Below are 21270 nucleotides of genomic sequence, written 5' to 3' on the forward strand. Positions count from 1 at the left end.
CCAGGGCGAGTCGGTACAAGGAGGTGTTTAATTCTAATGAAGTTCGTCTAATATCAATTAAAAACCCTATTTTCAACTACTTTAATATTAGATAGAACTAATTTTATATGTACATAAGCAGATTGAAACGTCCTTGCTCCTGTTTAAGATATAACTTTACAGTTTGCATCTTTTTCTATCAGTTCACATTCACATGAAGCCAAAATGACAAGTTTAAAAACTAAACAAATATTAACAAGTACAGAACCCCCTTCCCCCACCCCTCATTAAATACATTTCAGTCAACATGAAGAGAGTAAAATCCAATAAAGGTAACATCCTGACCTCTTGTGGTTAAAATGGTTTGTGCATTAACTTTTACTACATTTTCAAAACTGTGGAAGCATTTTTCTGCCAACTAAAAGAAAAAAAAGTCACATGTTACATCAAAATATGGCCTTTTAAATATTTTTATGAAAAAATAAAAAGTCAAACTTCAGAGCTTGTGAGAAGGAAAGTGCATTGCTGTCACCCTATCAAAGTAAAATCCAGTTTTTGATATAATAACATTAAAAGTTTTTTGTGCGAACAAAATGTTTTATGAAATTTCAACAAATACACTGACCACGATTTAGCAACAAAACATTATTATTTGAAGGACATATATCATATTGTAATAAGGTGATAATAGGTGCTATTGTTAAAAAAATCATCAGCATGTATTTTGTAATAATGTGGAAACATTCTGTTAGAACGTGAAAAGTATATTGGAAGACCATAAAAATATAGCATTATAACTTGAAAAAGATAATATTCAATTGAATTTTTTTTTTATAATTTGAGAAACATTTTATTTTGAAAGGATGGCAGAAATGCAACGTTTTTTTTATCACTGGAGAAGCACTGCTAATTTAGAAATTCTAAGGCATAACAAAAAAAAAATACAAAGCTGTAATTCCGATTCTGAAAGATACAATTTGAGATTATTGGTCAAATTTCTATAACACAATCTAAAAATGGAATGTAATTGAAAGTCTCGTTTATGACTTATAAAGTCTCAGTCATGAATTTCATCTCATAATAAGGATTTTAAGTCAATTTAGACATACCATGTTTCCATTTTTTTCTTGCAAGTGGCATCAGCAGGCTTCCATACAAACCAGAATAACTAAACAATAATGGTAAGGATCGGTGTGGTGAGAGTAAAGCAAAGTGAGTTCTTACATTCAGCACCCTGCAGCATCATCGTTTCATTTGATCCCTCAGATTCTCACAGATTAGATTTCTTCACCAGGAAACAACAGCAGAAAGAAAAAGTCACCTTGACCGTAGCTGGAAAAAATACAAACACATTTCAGAAGATGCACACATTTCATGAATAAATTATATTTCAATGTTTCTGAAGGAGATTTTTTTTTGTTTGGAGATTTCAGATTCAATTTAGAAACACATTTTAATCAAAGTCAGCAGCAGATTTGTTGCAGCTGAAACTGTTATTTTGTGTTTCTGCTACAAAAGGAACATGATGCATTTTTAGCTGTTTTAATACCCTAAACAGTAAAAACAAAACAGCAACATCAAATATTTTCTCAGTGAATAAAAAACTCTGAACTAAATTGATTACACATGAGCAAAACAAGACTAAATCTAACCATGTAAATGTTGCCATAATTGTTATCAGATAATTGGACTCGGTAGACATAATTTAGTGGATTAAAATAGTCTTCACACTTTTGTTTTTCTGCACAGAAACACCATTATTTTTAAACATTTTACACATTAAAGTCTTCCACATGTTGATGCTGAGAATTTGCAGAACACATTAAGCAGATTTTTCAAACTTCAGAAGACAAACTTGTTAATAAAACAGATCAAATCCCAACTGTGACGGAAGCAGAGTCCTATAGATTTTATGATCAAACAGCATCTTGGTAAGAATCTGTCCTTTTACCTGCCTGTCAGTTCTCACACTGAGCCTGCAGCTGCTTCCTTTCAAATCAGCAGCAGAGCATCACAATGACTTGGCAATTTCACATTTTCCATCAGCTTACAAACATCTTCTGTCCTCTTTGTCTCCTGCGAACGCTCCTGTGTCATCAACACTTTCTAACGCAGCAAACATGTGCAGCCGGGGCAACAAAGTGCTTGACTCCGGCTCTCAGGGAGATGTGCAGCCTCCAGCAGCTGAATCGGACGACTGAAACTCAATCTGAGCTAAAAATAAAAGAAACACCACCAGCATAGTGAGAGAGGAGGTGTCTCACTGGCTGTTTTGTCTAATACACACATGCACAGAGGGTTTATCATATGTCAACATTTCCTTGAATTCCCCCTCCCCCCCTGCTGGTGAGCGTGCCACCCTGGGGGAGTTTCTGCTGGTTTCCTGGGGACGGTTCATGATGACTCTGTCTGATTTGTTTAGCTGTTGAAGAGCAAATACAAGGTTATGGAGGGTTTGCACTGTTGTCAGAGGCTCTCTGTGTCACATGGCTGCATCTTTTGCAGCATCCCTGACCCACAAACCACCCAAACAGAACAACGTGTTTCATTTGACCCAACAAGTCACAGCATCAATCATATCAACACATTGTTTTCTCAGCACGCATGTTCTGGCCTTCCCTCCGGTTTTTCAGCCTTGACTTTGTTTTTATCTCACTGTCCAGATGGCCTCGGCTGACCGTCAGATACACAGATAAGAGCTGCTCAGACAGATTTTTATCAAATCTGTGGATTACGTGTTATACTTAACAAAAATGGAAGGGCAGCACATTGAGAAGGAAACCATGAAGTATTGGTACTAATGAAAGGACATTTGTATCCAAAACGAAACAAACAGTTAGAATAACATCCTTTTTCAAGTTAAGAGCAATTAAAGTCACTCAAGTGGAAATTGGCTTTGTAGATATTCTTTGTATAAGTTACAGACAAAATGTGTGTTCAGTCCTGTTCCAAATTCTCCTCCTACCAGTTTGGGCGTAAACATTTTAAATGCATTTATCTGCATCAACAGTTTTTGCACCATACCAGCCAAGGGCCGCCAAGGGCCGCACAGAAACCATCAGAGGGCAACTGATCGCCCATGGGCCACACTTTGGACACCCAAAGAAGCACGACGATAGATTCTGTTCAAACTACAAACAAGTAAATTGACTAAAAATATAAAATAATAAAAGCAATTAGTTTCTGTTATTGAGTTGTTATTGTCTCTCGTGAGCAGAGGTGGACTGGCCTAATCTGGCATTTAGGAGATTTTAAAAAATTATGAGCAAGAAAATGATTTCTGAAGCTGCCTCACTCAAAGAAAAGCTCTGATTGGTCAGCCCTTGTGGCCTGATCAGGTTCCGCCTACTATCACATATCATTAAGTGTTTGCAAAAGTCACGCGATCTGCACTTTTAGAGTTTAGACAATAGTTTCTTCTTCTTCTTCTTCTTCTTCTTCTTCTTCTTCTTCTTCTTCTTCTTCTTCTTCTTCTTCTTCTTCTTCTTCTTCTTCTTCTTCTTCTTCTTCTTCTTCTTCTTCAGGCAAATCAAAATCAGTCAGGTTAATTTTATTCTGTGAGATTTATAAAAGCAGAAAACACAAATGACAAATTTAAGGTTTTCACAGGCAAAAACAAGCAAGCAAACAAATAATCAAAGAAATTAGTCACTTGCATTGAAAAAGTGGAAAAAATATTTAAAAACTTCAAAACCTGTGATATAATGATTCCAGGAATCTTCAGAACAAGAAACCAGGAGTAACAGCATCGCTGCCATATTGGGTGGGTTCCTCGCTCTCCAAACCCAACTGGAGTCAACGCAGAGTGAGCAACTATGCCCATTTGTGTAGCCTACAGCTGAAAAAAACGGTGCTCTACTGAAAACAGATCACACAAGATTGTTTTTAACTTTTCTCCATCCCATTCTGCTTCTGTTCTATTCTGTTAGTTAATCAGAATTCTCATGGGACGGGCTGGGATCAGAATTCTCATGGGACGGGCTGGGATCAGGCTTCTGCTCTGGTTGGTTGTTGTTGTGACAGATCTCATCATCTCAGGTTTCTTTATAACTTGACTCGTTTCACACCAGCTAAATTTAGCCGCCTTCGAGTCAGACCAATCTGCAGGGTGAAGCTCCAAAGCTCCACTTGTCTGGAAACAGTCTCCGAAGTCTGAGGAGTTCAACGATGAAGCTGTTCACCATGACGACTGTGGAACCAGTCAGGAACCAGGAGGAGTAATCTCCTTCTGTAAAAACTTCTGGGAATGTTTGGAGTTTATAAAAGTTCAGCAGAAATGATTCTCTGTTTGTGTTTCGTGGCTTTCTTCTGTCTTCTGGGTGAGTTTTAGAGTCCAAACTGGTTCTGCTTGCTGATAAAGTTCTTAGGAGGATTTTTAAAGTTTTTGTCTGCTTTTGAATGGGTAAGAGATCGGAGAGGTTCTGAAGGTCTAGTTTGACAGACTGAAGGATTTACACATTCCTGCTCCTCCATTAAAGAAAAGATCAGAAAATCTGGAGGACTCAGGACCAAAGAGAAGGTCTTATCTGGACCACCAAGACCAAGGTCTCTGATCCCTCAGACAGAACCACATCCAGAACTGTCTTTCATCACAGCAGAAATGAACACTGATGTTGACCCGATCCAGAGGAAGGGCCAACTTCCCTGGGCTCCATCTGGGATGAATTAGAATCATAGTGGAAAATGGACCAGGTGGATCTGTTTTAGAGAGGAAAAGGAACATCTACATTGGTTTCAGCTCCAGGTCTGAAAGCCCTATTCTGTTGGTGTGGGCTGGGATCAGGGTTCTGTTGGTACGAGCTGTGATCTGGGTTTTATTGGCGTAGATTGGGATCGGGGGGTTCTGATGGTACCGTTCACACAGAAAGGTCCATCAGAGATTTTATAGGAACATTTCCTGCCCTCAGAACCTCAGCTGGTCCAAAAGCCACACTCTGCTCACATCACACTCCTTAACGGGAACAACACAACTAGACCAGATCCTGACCCATTCATCCCCTAAGGTTGATGTGTCAGAACATCTGAAACTGGACCAGGATCAGGTTTTAGTAGGACGAGTTTCAGCGGAACCAGATGGATTCTAATAAAGAAAACATCAGAATCCTAAAGTCTTTCATTAATTTTTTTCTGCACTTTTATATTTATTTTGTGGCATTAATTAATTCCAGATAAATAATTATTTTACAATTTGAATAAATTTGAAGGTAGTGAAGTTCTGCCGGTTCTGGGAGTGAAGCTGAAGTGAAACAAAGTTAATGTGTAAAAATTAGACTCTTTGCCGATTACATCATCTGATCCGGTTGTTTAACCCTGACTCCTCCCATCCCATCCTGAAGCGTCTCCGTGTGATGCCGGCTGTGCCGAGGTAGACTCTCTGACTGAAGCCGTGGCAGGAGAAGGATTCCTGCTCGGTTGCATCTCCTGTAAGAAGAGAGAAGAGGTTTCGGCTTGGGCCACAGTGGACTGGTACTTTCGGTCCAAGGAGGAGGACGAGTTCAGTCATGTGAGTTCAAAAGCGTTCTGGGAATCTAGTTTGGGTTCTTGATCCTTGGCAGGAATCCATCCATGAGCTGTCTTTCTCCCAGATTTTCCACTATGACCACCCCACGGCCAGCATCCTGGACGAGGCCTTCAGCGAGCGGCTGCAGTGGCGGGGCACGCTGGACCAGGACATCCAGGTCGGTGCCGTTTACATCCAGAACATCACCTTCAACGATACCGGCACGTACCGCTGCACCTTCCATCGGACCCTCTTCCTGCCTCGGAGCAATGAGAAGGTCACTGTGGAGAGGGTGGTGGAGCTCACTGTGGTGGCTACAGGTGAGGTCAAAGGTCAGATTCAAACAGGATAGTCAGATGTTTCACAGACACACTCATGGAAGGATTTATTTAGAAGATTTTTTTTAGATTTTTCCTCCAGATGTGAAGAAGAAATCTGCAGAGAAATTAATTTTTTCTTCTTAAAGTCACACGTTATTTTGTGTTTTCAGCCAAACGCGGGCTGGTTTCTGTGGTGGCGGAGATCATGATGTACGTGCTGATCGTGGTTCTGCAGCTGTGGCTCATCGCTGTCCTGGTTTATTGTTACAAGAAGATCTGGAATGAGCATGAAGACAGAGAAGCCAAGAAGGCTCAGAAGGCCCAGGAAGTGTGGGTTTGAAATTTAACAGGATAATTTCAGTTGGAGGTTTGTTAGCTGTTGGATTTTATTTTATGTTCTGTTTTGTTTTTCAGACTTTTGGAGATGAAGGATAACTGCACCAAAGTCCAGACAAAGGACTGAGCTGGTCCCGAGGGCCACCACCTTCAGAGCAGCAGACCGGTGTTTATTAAACCATCATGGCTTGGATTACATCATGCAGCAGTTAAATCTTAGTTTTATGCTAAAGATTTTTGCCTTTAAAAGGGAAATATGAACAAATGTGACTTTTATGTAATGATTTTCTTTCTGTGAAAAGTTAATTTGTTTTCTGAAAAGTTGACGTCCTCAGATTTCCTGTTAATAACTTTATTAACCCAGATCCAAGTTTGCAAATCCAATAAAGTGTTTTTGTTTAAAATCTCCTCCTTTTTTCTAACGAGGGAAAAGATGTTTGTAACAACAGATGATTTAATAAACAGATGTGAATAAAATCAAACACACACACACATACACTTTCTCTTTCTCTCATTTGCACGAACACACACATACACACACACATGCACACACACACACACAAAAACACACACGTGCACACACACACACACACACACACACACACAGTCTCGTTCTCTCTCCCACACACATACACTCACACACACCCGCCACCCACACACACATGCACATGCACACACACCCACTCACACACAAAAACACTTGCACACACCTCTCACACGTGCACACACACACACACACACACTCTCTCTCTCTCTCTCTCTCTCTCTCTCTCTCTCTCTCTCTCTCACACACACACACACACACACACACACACACACACACACACACACAAACACACACACACACACATACACAAACAAGCACACACCCACTCACACACAAAAACACACACGTGCACGCACACACACACTCACACACAAAAAACACACATGTGCACGCACACACACAGTCACTCTCTCTCTCTCTCTCACACACACACCCACTCACACACAAAAGCACACATGCACACACACACACACACACATGTGCACGCACACACACACAGTCACTCTCTCTCTCACACACACACACATGCACACACAGTCTCTCTCACATGCATGTACACACACACTTTCCCTCTCTCACATGCACGTACACACACACACTTTCCCTCTCTCACATGCATGCACACATGCACACACACACGCACGCACATGCACACACACACACACAATCGCTCTCTCACACACATTTGCACGCATGCACACATCTCTCTCTCTCTCTCTCTCTCTCTCACACACACACACACACACACACACACACACACACACACACACACACACACACACACACACACACACACACACACACACACACACACACTTGGAGGACATCTGAAGGAGGTTGTGTTGTAATTTAATCTCATCTCCATTCTTCTGCAGACTGAAGGCAGCTTTGTTCTGCTGCAGCTCCACAGAAACACAAACTTATAAATCATTCCCATCATAGTAAAACTCTCCACCTTCTAAAATGCATCATCTTCATCATCAGAGTGATAGTGAAGAAGATGACCACAGAGCATCCTTAGGATGAGTTGTGTTTGTTGTTCTTTAGCTAAACCTACAGTGAGCAGAAGCTCTGACCTTCACTGTGACCTTCGCTTTCATTAAACCTGTTGACGTGATGAACTCCGGTTCTTCTCCACGTAAAACCATGAGGGCTGAGAAGGCTGGACGTTTTCCCTTCAGCAGACCTGAAGCTCCATAAAGTTTGAGATGATTCCTGTCTGATCCCAGGTCCTCCACAGGTAAGATGCTGGACAACAAGAAAACATTTAAACTGGAAATGATTTCTTATTAGTTATTATTTAAACTGACTCTGATCTCAGGTGTGTTAGAAAATCCTCCTAACGAGCCGAAGGCCTCAGGAAGCAAAGCTCCAACATTTGTTCAGATTTTATGTTTGTTGCTGTTTTTGTTTAACAACTTCTCATATTTGCTGAATCTCATCTTTTGAATTCTATATTTTTAGATAAAAATATTCAGGTTTAATAATTTACTGAGTTTATTTTCAGGCTCCAAGATTACGTTTATGATTGTTTTTGTTTCCTTGTAGTTTAGTTTTCTTCTCTGAGTAAAACACAGATGAGCCTCATTCAGAATCTAAGTAGTTGTATCTTAAAGCTAAAGTCTAAATGTGAACGTGGCAGTTTAAATATCAGTCTGCATCAAAAGATAAAGTAGCAAAACTAAAGCAGGGTTAAAACATTTGGCCTCTAAGGAATCAGAACCCTATTGGTTTACAATGTGTTTATTTAAAGGCTTATTTTTGAACAATGTTTAAAATGTTTTATAATATTCTGTATATTATAAGTATATTACAATAATTTAAATGTGCATTTATCTTATACAAACTAATGCAGACATGTCTGCTTCTTCATGGTTTAATGTTTCACTTTTATTCTGAAAGTCTCTGACTGAATAAACGTTAAATGAACACAAAAGAGAAAAATAATAAACGTTTGTTTTTAGTTGCAGTTTCCTTGGCGTCCATCAGAGGTCAGTCATGTCGCACATCAACAGCACCGAGCTGCAGTCTCTCCTGATCTCCCTCCTGCAGCACTGCCTCAACAGCTCCAGGTTTCTGTCGCCTTCACTCCCTCAGAACTACACTATCCATCAGGCAGTGCAGCAGACAGCTACAGCCAGAGGCCACTCTCAGCCTGAGGCGGTTATCTACATCCTCCTGGTGGTAGGCATGTTCAGCTTCTTCACCTTTGGCATCATGCTCAGCTACATTCGCTCCAAGAAGACGGAGAGTTCTCAGGACCCGTACCACCAGTACATCGCTCACGACTGGGCCACGGTGGTGGTGCCATCCAGGGCCGTAGCCGAGGCTCTGCAGAAGGAGGCTGACGGCAGTGGGGCCCAAAGCAAGGAGTCAGTTGTCATCTGCAACCCTGCCGTTCAGCAGAAGCTGGAGTGATGGAAAGGTTTCAGACACTTTGCAAGTGGTCTGGATCAGCAGGTCTCCAGCTTTTCCCAGGAATTCCACTGGAATTATTCAGGTTTAAAAGCTGAACACCAGCCAAAGTCCAGGAAGACTCTTAAAGTCCTCCAGAAGGTCTGGAGAACTGTTGATTCAGAATCACTTTCATTGAGGCATCTGGGAAGAAAAACTGGTTTATAAATATTTTCTAATATGACAAGTCCAGGTTAGATCGTGTCGGTCTGTTTTCTCCCACTGTAGCTACACAGAAACAACCTCTAGCACCTCCTGGTGTTCTAGTCTGACCAAGACTTTCAGAACCTTCTGGATCTTTGACTCAACACCTGATTACAATCCTGCTGTTCTCTGATTAAAAGGCACCACTCAGCTGGACTTTTATTTTGACTTTAAATAAGCAGATGAACGTGTCATGTTGAAGCTGAATAAAGAGCTCAGATGAAACGTGTCTGTTGTGTTTAAAACAAGCTCCAGCTTAGTGTCTCATCAATCAATCAATCATTCAATCAATCAATCAATCAATCAATCAATCAATCAATCAATCAAATCTTAGTTTGTTCTGTAAAATTAGAAGATGGCTAGTTTAATTTGGTTTTTCAGGATTTATTTCTGCAGGTCTGAGCTCATAAACAATAAAGGGTCAGAACCGATACACGGGTCGTTGTCAGATCCTGGACATGAAGAGTTCATAAGGCATCATTTTAACAAAACATAAAACAACTTCCTCCTGAACATGATGTGATTTATGTTAAAACAACAAATAAAATATTTTACTTTAGCTTAATTTAAATAATTTTACTAATGAAATCTAGTTTTCAAGCAAAGGTCACCAACCCGATGATGATGATGATGTTTGCATCATCGTGAATCTGATCATCTTCCTGCGTCTTTAACACGTTTAGTCCTGCAGACGCCTGATTAAGTCTCACGGATTTAGATCAGACTCTGGAGCAGAATTCCCAGAGGAGCTAAGATTGTGTTGTTTTTGGTTCTGCTCATTTCTGAATTAACAAACATTTAATCAACGGAAGAAAAACTGTTTTTCATCCTGCGACTTTTTAAAACTGTTCCATGAAATGAGTGATCGACCCGTGCCGGCCAGAACAATCCGGGATCCTTCTTCTATTATTTACACAAAACATCGTCAGTGCTCTGGAGCGGAGAAATCTTCAACCTCAGATCGATTAGGATGTTGGTTCTGAACCGGTACTTCTGGTACCAGTTTGAGACATTTCCTCTAACTCTTCAGCATCGGCGGAATCTCTGCATCCAGGACACCAGTCCCCGGCTTTTAGCTCTAGTCTTGCTTGAAGCGTTTTCTCTCTTTTTCTCCTCCTTCCTCCTTTGACGCTCCTTCTCTTTGTCTCTCAGCTGATCCATTCGGCGCTGCTCCGCTCCTCTCACGGCTCGGTCCAGCTCTCGGACAAGACTGAAGTGGACCATCTGCATGCTGAGCATGGGAACTATCAGGTTGTAGTTGTCCACCATCTTGTTGAGTTTCATCAGATCCTCCTCTACAGATGCGCACAGCTGCTCCCATTGGTTTTGTTCTGAGGGGGTCATCGGGTCGCTGAGCCGGGCCCTCCCCTCTAACAGCCGGTTTCGGATCCGATCTACAGACTCTCTGATGTCGCGCTGTGTCACCACCCATGAAGGCTGGTACCCATTGTCGATCAGGATGCGGTTCAGGTTATGGGTCATTGGATCGGCGTATGGGTTGTACTCAAACTTGCTGAGGGGTTTCCCCGCTCCACTCAGGTTCTGGAAGTCCCCCCGAGCCATGGACTCCTGGATTAGGTCCTCCACGAGCCGCTCCACCGCCTGCGTGATCTTAATCTTCTGACTTCGCTGACGCATATCCCGTTCCACCATGGCTCCGTCTGCTGCCGCCGCCCTCTCGTGCTCCTTCTGTCTGTAGTTCAGAACCTGCTCAGCCGCCCGGTCCACACGGATCTGCCGGTACTGACGCTCCCGCTGGCTGGGCGTTCCCATTCCCACACCATCATAGCTGAGATAGTGTCTGTGCTGCAGAGCGGCTCCTCTGGATTTCTCCTCCTCATTCTCCTCATCCTTCACTCCACCTGCTCCAACTTTGCTCTGATGGGCCAGAACGGCCCGGTAAGCCTCCTCAACCCGAGCAAACAGAACAGCATCGGCTGTTGCTGCCCCGGAGTCCGGATGGTAGAGCTTGGCGAGGCGCAGATAGGCGTCCTTCACTTGAGCCGGGCTCCTGTGGCCCTCGTCAGGCAGCTGCAGGCGTCGGTAGCTCTCCTGGAGACTGTGGCTAATGGGGCGACTCGAGCTGAGCAACCTGAAAACCTCAGAGTGTCGAGTCACAACGAGCAGGAAGCCCCAGTGGCGGAGGTCGCTGCAGGGTGCAAGAAGGAGGCTGCTCCTCATCTCTGATACGTTCCTTAGATCTGAAAAAGCAAAACTTTATGTTCATCGACATATATATATGGGTTAGAGTCAAGTTCATCGTCACAATCACAAAAAATTACTTTGTGTTAAACATCCTAAACTTTCAGCTTTTCATTATAAATAGTTAAAAATGGGACATTAGTTTTTAACTTTGTTTACAGCCCGTGTCCTTCATCTTTATATTTATTAGATTTTCTGCATCTTATTTTAAAACGATCATTATTTTACTAAAACTTTATTACTTGTTTTAAAATGAAGTTTAAACAACACAGTGTTTTCAGCTCAACAACAACAACAACAAAGATAAAAAGGAAACATATTTTGTTATTTCTAAATAATATTTTTTAAAACCTAACCTTTAAAACGATTAACTGAACTGAACTCATAAAAAACTACAATCACAAACCTACTCAGGGCAGATTCAGGACCAGCAGCTCTCCCCCATGCCCGAAAGGTTCTTTTTCAGGTGTTTTTACCAAAAATATTCATGATTTTCTATGATTCTGAGATTTTCAGGTCACCTGTGTTTAGTTTCCTGTTTTTTTCTTCTTCTGTGGTGGTTTCCAGCCTTGTTACGTTGACGCCCCCTTCTGTCTGAATAAGGATGTGCAACTCTGGAGAGAATAAAACGCGATGGAAGAGTAAAAAAACAAAAAACATTTCACTGAAATGTTAAAACAGGGGCACGTTTATTTTTTTTTTATTAAGTTTATTGTATTTTAACAACAAAAAATGTGAGATCTTGCGTGGAGTCCCCGATTGAGGGAGATTATCAGTGTTCTTTTATGTCTTCCACTTACTAATAATTGCTCCCACAGTTGATTTCTTTACACCAAGCTGCTTACCAATATATTACATATTTTTGTTAATGTCTGATAACACCTGTACACACTTTCAATTTTGAAATACACAACTGAATTAATTTCATGGCTCTTAAGATAAAAACATTGTCATCAGTTTTATTTTAGTAATTTAAAGGAGGATTTATTGGAGCTGCTATTATTATTTATTCTGCTGTTCAGGTGAATACCAAGGCTCCAAACTCACTCAAGGTAAGAGAAAACATCAGTGTGTTTGCTCAAGAGTTCCTGAAACACAATAACAACAACATGTTTTGATCAATGCTGCAAGGAAACCTGCCAATTCACACTTACACAATAAAAGTTTTTCTTTAAAATTCTGTTATTGTGGACATCTTAAACCCATCTCAGTTTAGTGGTCTATGGTCATGAGCTTTGGGTAGTGACTGAAAGAACGAGATCGCAGATCCAAGCGGCTGAAATGAGTTTTCGCTGCATTCTCATTGAGTGAGTAGCTCAGTCTAGATCTGCTGCTCCTTCACACCAAGAGGAGCCTGTAGGATGTCCCCTGGACACCTCCATGGTGAAGGGTTTGGGGCATGTCAATCTAGGATGAGACCTAAGGTAAGACCCAGGTCACGCTGGGGGACTTTTGGGGGTTTTCCAGCAGAACTACACATATCAACTCAGATGGGTTCAGTTCGGTTAGAAAGCCTTTTTCAACATCCCTGGTATCTTCTATCTACCCCCAACTTCTTAGTACCGCCTTTCTTTATGGGTTCCAAGAGGGCTGAGCCAGTCCAAAAATGCGATGTCAGCAACTGTTGGTCACTGATACGCTAGTTGTACAGTCACTGGTGATTCCAGAGCTTTCTGCCTGATATGTGCGTCCTTTTCCAGTTTCAGAGTCTGACAAAATGCCACTGTCAATGCTGTGCTTTGCTGGGTTTTTAGGTGACATACAGTGTTGGGCATCTTACATTAAAAAAGTAATTAGTTACTTAGCAAAGTAACTGTGATGTTGTTTTTATGATTTATAATGCAATTCCATTATATAATAGCTATAACATCAGAGATTTTATACCTGAATGATTCTTACTATCTAGAATAAAAGTTTCAAATATCTGAAATGTTCATTTATGGTTCTTCTGTTTGATCCAGAGTGATTCCACTCTTCCCAGGGTGGGTGTGATGTTGAAGTGTCCAGCTGAACTGAACCTGTTCAACAAATCCTCTTTTTCATTGTTGTTGTTTTATTACTTTATTTATTTTTGTTTGTTTGTTTAATGACTTTGATTTGTGTTCACTCAAAAACATTTTTATTTATACAATATATTTGATTTTGAAATGAAAACAAATCAGGTTAATTCAAGGGCATTTTCCAGAGAGTTTGCCCAGTCTGTGTCAGTTGTGTCCTTGAGCAAGGACGAGACACGTCACCCTCCCGCCTGCTGGTGGTGGGCGGAGAGACCCAGGTGAGTCCCAGAACACCTGTACGATTTAATCATCTGTTAGTGCTTGTATGTATGAATAAATCTATAAAGTCTGGTCCTGAAGAGGTATGCCTTTATTTTGCCATGAAACAGTTATTAAACAAATCTTTTTTCCTCCTCAGATGAACACAGCATGGATTGTAATTCCCCAAGGATGCCAGAGGTACAAAAACTTCAGATTCTTCTGACTTCTGTACTTTAATAAGATTTTTTGTGCGTTGGGATGAGATTTTATGTGTTTATTTAAATAATTTCTTTCAGGTAGCAAACATGACATCAGTGAAACAAAAGCTTCTGAACATGCTTGATGAGCTGACAAAGGACCAATTAATAAGGTTCAAATGGTTTTTGAAGGACATGACTTCCAACCTAACAACGAGTCTCCTGGATGACAAAACTGCTTGTGATCTGGTGGATCTGATGGTGGACATGTTCAGCTACCAGGCAGTGGAGAGCACAAAGGAGGTTTTCAGGAAAATAAACAAAAATGATCTGGTTGGAAAACTGACTCAGTCAAGGTGAGATGTGACGGAGATTTGAAAAATAGAAAATCTGGTTTCATTCAAAAGCTACGTTCATAAATCACTTTTCATTTATTTCTGTCGGTGAGTATGTGTTAGGGTTTGAGAACACGGGTAGAAGGTGTTGTAGGTGTCTGAAAAATCGTGGTGAACTCAGTTGTGTGTGATTGTATCTTTGTGTTCTCAGATGAATACTGACGTTTCCATCTGGGCTCTGTGACCACTCGGACCATCTGCTGAACACTAGTTCTTCATTCTCAGGATTCAAAAGATCTCAATACATTGCTTGGAGGCAGAAAATGACACTGCATGGTGAAGAATTGGGGATTTGTGTTTTATAACATTTCATAACATTTTTATTATGTTCATTTTAATGAAAAAAACATATTCTTAAGAGAAAAATTTCAGGCTTTCGTCTTTGCACTCATCTTAAAATGATACTTCAGAGAAATATGGTTGTGTGTGAATCTTAGGTAAGATAAGAAATCTCTTCGTTGTTTCTCTGTGGGGACATTTTTTGTGGACAGGCTTGAATATCATGAATGCAGATTCAAGTCTGACATGGCTGCTGTTGGATCACGTCCCTGACTCCTAACGTCTGTCTGGTTTTTGGGTTATAAAAGAGGAGCGGAAAATGGTTAGAATAGGAGGTGGATGAGCAGCTCTCGTCAACAACAGATGGAGTAAACCAGGACATGCTATTGTTGTCTCAGCAGCCCAGATGTTGAGCTGTGAGTAAGAGTCTGCCAGATGCTGTTGATGTGGTGTCATGTCATCGGTACGAAGTTGCTAAGCAATACACAACCCTTAAATCAGAGGCAATATTTGGAGATTCTGCTGTTGCTTCAGTGTCATCGTCCACATCAGGTGGTGCTGGTGCTCACATTTCACATGACTCAGTGAAATATTGCTGCTGTGTCTTGATGCTGACGGTCTTTTGTATTATTAGTGATCAAGTCATGGTGTCCCTCAAGGCTCAGTTTTGGGCCTCATTCCATTCCTGTTAGATATGAACCTTCTTTTATGAACATGTTGGAGTTTTCTGGTGGAGAAAGTTGGAGGGTGTCAGTCCTCGAGGCCTGTGCAGACCAGCTGTGGGATTCTGCTGCAGCCCTGGGGTTTCTAAAGTCCTTTTGATTTTGACTTGAATTAGATTTCATCAAAATGTTAGAATAGAAACACGAAGAATTAAGAATTAATGAAAATAATGATGCAATCCAAACTAAAGAGGACATTTTCAGAAGTTTTCCAACACCCTGCTTTGTGTCTGAGGAACGTTCACATTACTGACTGAATATAATTTTAAAACAGCTTGCCCCACGTTACTGGTTTACAGATGCTCACTTTTTAGAAAGTAGAAACATGTTTCTTGTCTGTTATTATAAAAGTTTTCATTCTTTTGTATGAAAAGATCTAATCAGGCATCAAGTTTTTTTATTAAAATTAGAACAAAAGATAGTGTTAAAACATTTTATTGAATCTAATGAAAATATTTTATGAAAAGAATGTTTTCCACATACATTCTGTGCTCTTTGTTTAAAAAGAAAATTCACTTCAGTATTTAATTTCCTTCAAGGTCTCTGATGAGGTAAGGCTCCAGATCTTTGAGGATTATGTAGAAGATATCTTTGCAGGCTCTGGCAGCTCTCAGAGGACCATCGTAGACCGCTCTTATCTTGGCCTGGTTGGTGGATTTAGAATGGATCTCAGCATAAACTTCATGGTTTATCACTTTTTCCATTAAAAGCTTGTCCAGGATGGGTCCAACGACGCTCACCCTCTGGATCAACTCGTTTCTGTGTTTGTCCACAAAATGTTCCTCTGAAAAATACAAACCAAATAGATGCTTAGTCCCCGTTACTACTGTTATTCGGAACTAAGCTATTTAAAGTAGAGAAGAGTTCAACCAAAGCAAATCTGCATCATTTATGTAGAATAGAAGCATACTGGTTTGTTTTTAGGATTTTTATTAAAGTATTGATATAAAATTATTAAAATCTGGATAGAAACAAGCTACAATCGTGTCACTTTTGTACACAGAAGCAGGTTAGTTTGTATACAGTGTGTTTATAATCTTGTGAAAATTAAACCATTTGATAGTGGCAGGTTTTCTTGGCTAATCTATCTTATTCATTCATGTGAATGCGTGAATGACTGTGTTGTGAAGCACCTTAGGTGGTTGTAAAAGGTGCTATACAAACACAAGCTATTTACCATATTCTAAAAAGTTTTATTTTGACATAAGATGAAACATTGGGTACCCCACTCATAGGTAAAGCACAGATGTGTTCTCATTTCCCTAAAGTCAAATACCTGGATATGTCACCCAGACACAAGGAGAGACAGGATCAGGGCCAGTATGGATCCTTTCTCCCTGATTCTCCAACCTGAGATCTGCAGCTAACTGGCAGGGATGGGCAAAACATGAATATGAACATGAACATACCATAGTATGTTTTCTGATCCAAATGCAGGCTATGGGGTGTAAAGTGTAACTGTGTAAAGCCACTGGTCCCAAGGCATTATGGGTAGCAGGTGTTTGCAGCAGTGCTGATTAGTTTTTCATCTCAAAATAAAGGCTGTAAACATTTTATTATAGCTTTAATTCATCGACATTTAAATTTTAATCTGGGCTCCTCTGTTTGTTCTGAGTGACCCAAACATCCCATAATATGATAGATATAGTAGAATAACTCACCATTAGTGGAGTCGAGGACTGATGAGCGTAAAGCTGCTGCTTTAGATGCTGAAATAACAAAGACTCACAATTAGATTTTTTCAACCAAAATAAAGATGCTGCTAAAATGTCACATGACTCTGGCTGTGAAACACTACTATGTATGTCTCTTGATGCTGATGATCTTTTGTATTATTAGTGATCGGATCATGGCATCCCTCAGGGCTCAGTTTTGGGCCTCATTCCATTCCTGCTGTTTATAAGCCTTATAAAACAAGTTTGAGTTAAAGTGACACCAACTGACTTCCCTGATTGAAATAAAAAAATATTAATGAGTGAAACGATCACAGAGATAAACGAGTCTCTAGGTCCAATCAGTAAGTTTGTCATTAAAATGAGAATAAACAGATTTTCCTGCTTGTCACCACTACGTAACACCTTGTGGGGGCGCCATACTCAGAAATTCGGTCATCTTGAGCTGCAGTTTCACTTCCTGAAGGAGAAAACTAGCTGAAGGAGCAAAATAAACTTACAAAATGTTTTTTTAATCAACAAAAGTTTTGGTTAAGTGTGTATTATTTATGACTGACTTCCTGTATCATAACATATTAAAAATGATCCTAGTAATAATGGCAGATATTCACCTGCACTAATACTCAGATTGACTATTTGGGTTGGTTTTTCTTAAGGATATTTTTTATTAAACAAGAATTTTGTTTTGAATTGTTCTGCTTTTTTCCAGACTGGACAGAAAAACTGCTGAACTCTAAACCTGAGTGTTACATCTATTGTCCAATGGTAGGGACTGTGGGCAGCTGGATGGTACGCAGGATTGGAAACAGCTGGTGGATCTGGGCCAGAGACTTTGGTTTCCACCTGAGATTGCATCTACCCACGACCTGACATTGTGTTGTGGTCAGTGGCTCTTAAAACCATTTACATCATCAAGCTCACTGTACCTTGGGAGGATGCAGTGGAGGAGGTTAATGAGTGCAAGATACAGAGGTACACTGAACTTGCAGCTGAATCACAACAAGTTTGATCTGTCGAGGTGGGATTCAGATTTACAACACACACACGAGCTTGATGTGTGGTACCAGCATGATCAGCGGATGGTGATGGATCTCTCCAGAGCTGATGAAAGGGACAGTCAGTGTGGCTCTGGCTTAAAAGAAACAACTCTAGCTGGGACTCAGCTGAGTAGATAGCATCTTGGGGGTGAACCCAATTGTGACATAAAACAAAACAGGACAAATGGGGTCTAGTGGTGTCTTTTTCACCACTCTGTAGGTAAAGCAAGATGTGTCCCCCTTTTCCTAAAGTCAAATGTCTCATTATGTCACCCAGACACAAGGAGAGGCAGGACCAGGACCAATATGGATCCTTTCTCCCTGAAATCTGCAGGTAACAAACCTGCCAGGGATGGGTAAAACTAGAATATTATGGTATGTATTCTGATCCATATGCAGGCTATGGTGTATAAAGTATAACTGAATATAGTCACCAGCCCCAACGCATTATGGGTAACAGGTGTCTGTAGCAGTGCTGGTTAGTTTTTTATCTCAAAATAATTTCATCAACATTTAGACTTAAATCTTGACATCTCCTCTGTTACTTATTTCTTCTGAGTGACCCTAACATCCCATAATATGATAGATACAGTAGAATAACTCACCATTAGTGGAGTCGGGGGCTGATGAGCGTAAAGCTGCAGCTTCAGATGCTAAAATAACAAAGACACACAATTAGATTTTTTAAACCAAAATAAAGATGCTGCTGAAATGTCACATGACTCTCGCTGTGAAACACTACTAGTATGTCTCTTGATGCTGATGATCTTTTGTATTATTAGTGATCGGATCATGGCATCCCTCAGGGCTCAGTTTTGAGCCTCTTTCCATTCCTGTTGTTTATAAAACTTCTTATATGATCAGATTTTCCTGCTTGTGGTGTCACTACTACATAACACCATGTGTAGGCACCAAATTCAGAAATGAAGTCATCTTGAGCATAAGTTTGACTTCCTGAAGGAGATAAGGGGCTCAGGCAGCAAAGAAAAGTATTATTATTATTATTATTATTACAAAACTTTTAAATTATCTAAAATGCTGATAAAGTATCAGCATCCTAGTATTAATTAGCTTATGTTCACCTGAACTAATACTCAGATCCACTCTTTGGGTCTGTTTAATTCTAAAGAATCTGTTTTATTAAACATGAATTTTGTTTTCATTTTTTCCTGTTGTTTTTTTCAGACCAGACAGAAAAAGTGCTGAACCCCTCAAATTAATAAAACATCTGAGCAGATGTATTGCTGATCTTGTTGGTCCTGTTTCAGGTTCTGACTAGAATCAATTTACAATTTATTTCAGTTTTATTCTTTATATTTAGAGTTTATTTAAATGTTTTTCTTTTTAAGAATAGTTCATTAAACATTATCTCCAGCAAACGCAAACTATTCTATATAAGCTTCACTTGTTTTACGGTAAGTATGTGTTTAAGACTCTTATTTTGAAGAGGTAAAGGAAGTAGGCTACCTGCGTTCTGATTATAGACTGGTTCTGATACAGATGTTGCAGCAGGAGTAGCCAGAAAACCAATAAAAGTACTCGGTCTGTTATTTACTCGATGAAAACACAGCGAGAAAAATCTCAACCTACTTCTTAATAGTTTTTTATTTCATTTCTTACGTTTTTTTCTAATCCCTGTCCTTCATCCCCCCCCCCCCCCACCACCACCACACAGTGAAACTGAAAGTAAACCTATTAAAGGCAAATAAAAGACCGTAGAGTGTTAAAATGTAGATTTACAACTAAACAAGAAGGTTCCGTGAGATCAAAGTAAATATCAGGTTAACTGATAAACACCCAGCTGTTCTGGCTTTAGTGTTAGTTTAAAAAAAACATCTGTCCAGACGCTTACCGAGTTCGTCTGCGTCTTCACTGCAGCCGATGTCTCTGAGGATCTCTTCGGTGACCTTCAGCGCTTCTATCCCGGTGAAAGTGGAGATCATCACATCTGCAACATCCAGGAAGTTTTTGCCTTCTACTCGGTTCCTCCGCACGCGCGGGTCCTGTGGACGGTCCACCAGCGCGTGGCAGAACTTTTCAAAGTTCTCTTTGGACAGATTCTCCAAGGCGGACCACAGAATCCTCTTTGGTGTTTTAGGAGCCATTTCTCACAGGATCAGATATAAAGCAAAGTTCTGCTTGTTGCTGTTCTCGGATCAGATCCGATCTCCGCAGCGATTCTGGTGATGCGTTCATGAGCTGTCGGAAATATGTAGCTACATTCAGTGAGCATCATGAAGCTAGGAAACCGGTTTGTTCTATTTTGATCCCTTGTTTGGCTTCTTCTAATTCTTTAGATAAAAACCTAAAGAATCATTTGAAGGTTTTACATTTACTTTAATATGCACATTTTATTAAAATAGAAGTGTTTTCACCAGCCTGCATGTTATACATTCAATGTCAGTGGCAATGAAATCAGAGAAATGGATCAGATATTCAGTCATGAGCCTAATCATAAACACACCCACGTGTGGTTTTGGATCCAGATGTTTGCAGATGCTCCATGAAGAGGTTCTGGACCAATTTGTTTGTTCCAGGCAGGTTCTCTTTCTATAGCTCTGGTTTGATGCAGACCCTTCTCTATCGGCGTTTGTCCTAACCATCGACATAGATACCTAATATATAACATATATCCTAGCGCGCGCTGGAAGGAAGGAGGACGCGTTCATGGTCACTGGGAAAATACAACATAAGTGTTTAAAATGTTCTCTCGCTCTCTCCGAATAAAATTCATTTGCTCTAATCTTAAAACTACAGTATGGATGAACGATCATGAATGATTTCATTCTGCATTCTAAATGAGCTGAGAACAGAAAGTCGGTCATTAATATAACAGTAAATGACTCAACGCTGCCTCCTGCTGACCCAAAATAGTAAGTACACGCTTTCAAGATTGTTTAAGGAATTTATTTAGAGATAAACATCATAAATCAGTTAAGCCTTCAGTGGGAGTGGCTGGAAACTGTTTGTTAATCTCAGCAGCCATGGAGGTAGACATGAGTTTTGTCTAAAAATATTCATAATAAAATAAATGCACAAAACTCTACATGTGTTCTTATAAACATTATTTACAAAGTGTCCTCCTGCAGATGCTGCAGCAGGTCTGTAGTGCTTTCTAACTCCCGCAGAACTCCTCATGAGCTCCTGAGCTTTAATCGACTTTCATG

General features: G+C 40.3%; 5 protein-coding genes across 7 annotated transcripts; 2 read left to right on the forward strand and 3 right to left on the reverse strand.

The window, feature by feature from the left end:
• Positions 1 to 3164: 3164 nt before the first annotated feature.
• Positions 3165 to 3887, reverse strand: LOC139070131 (uncharacterized). Its single transcript, XM_070551816.1, has 2 exons — positions 3674 to 3887; positions 3165 to 3534 (listed from the first exon to the last, which is right to left on the reverse strand). Exons 1-2 carry the CDS (start codon positions 3800 to 3802, stop codon positions 3382 to 3384), a joined length of 282 nt encoding a protein of 93 aa, XP_070407917.1. The 5' UTR covers positions 3803 to 3887; the 3' UTR covers positions 3165 to 3381.
• Positions 3888 to 4061: 174 nt separating this feature from the next.
• On the forward strand, positions 4062 to 6629 carry si:ch211-225p5.8 (sodium channel regulatory subunit beta-1). Its single transcript, XM_015949662.3, has 5 exons — positions 4062 to 4298; positions 5316 to 5482; positions 5565 to 5799; positions 5970 to 6129; positions 6214 to 6629. Exons 1-5 carry the CDS (start codon positions 4226 to 4228, stop codon positions 6260 to 6262), a joined length of 684 nt encoding a protein of 227 aa, XP_015805148.3. The 5' UTR covers positions 4062 to 4225; the 3' UTR covers positions 6263 to 6629.
• A 1922-nt stretch (positions 6630 to 8551) lies between these two features.
• LOC107379073 (potassium voltage-gated channel subfamily E member 1) lies at positions 8552 to 9100 on the forward strand. Its single transcript, XM_015949666.3, has one exon. It carries the CDS (start codon positions 8681 to 8683, stop codon positions 9098 to 9100), a length of 420 nt encoding a protein of 139 aa, XP_015805152.3. The 5' UTR covers positions 8552 to 8680.
• Positions 9101 to 10171: 1071 nt separating this feature from the next.
• dnajc28 (DnaJ (Hsp40) homolog, subfamily C, member 28) lies at positions 10172 to 12091 on the reverse strand. Of its 3 annotated transcripts, none has more exons than XM_015949664.3 (2): positions 11953 to 12091; positions 10172 to 11541 (listed from the first exon to the last, which is right to left on the reverse strand). In XM_015949664.3, exon 2 carries the CDS (start codon positions 11519 to 11521, stop codon positions 10367 to 10369), a length of 1155 nt encoding a protein of 384 aa, XP_015805150.3. In that variant the 5' UTR covers positions 11522 to 11541; positions 11953 to 12091; the 3' UTR covers positions 10172 to 10366. The 3 variants fall into 3 exon arrangements, with proteins under 3 accessions (XP_015805150.3, XP_015805149.3, XP_015805151.3); XM_015949663.3 differs by having other exon boundaries at positions 11949 to 12089; XM_015949665.3 differs by having other exon boundaries at positions 10172 to 11555; positions 11949 to 12083.
• Positions 12092 to 15812: 3721 nt separating this feature from the next.
• Positions 15813 to 20315, reverse strand: pycard (PYD and CARD domain containing). The gene is made up of 4 exons (XM_015949669.3): positions 19956 to 20315; positions 18709 to 18756; positions 17055 to 17102; positions 15813 to 16177 (listed from the first exon to the last, which is right to left on the reverse strand). The coding sequence occupies exons 1-4, from the start codon at positions 20206 to 20208 to the stop codon at positions 15918 to 15920; spliced, it is 609 nt and encodes a 202-aa protein (XP_015805155.1). The 5' UTR covers positions 20209 to 20315; the 3' UTR covers positions 15813 to 15917.
• Positions 20316 to 21270: the final 955 nt, after the last annotated feature.

This window comes from Nothobranchius furzeri, chromosome 5, assembly GCF_043380555.1.
Source record: "Nothobranchius furzeri strain GRZ-AD chromosome 5, NfurGRZ-RIMD1, whole genome shotgun sequence".
NCBI lineage: Eukaryota > Metazoa > Chordata > Actinopteri > Cyprinodontiformes > Nothobranchiidae > Nothobranchius > Nothobranchius furzeri.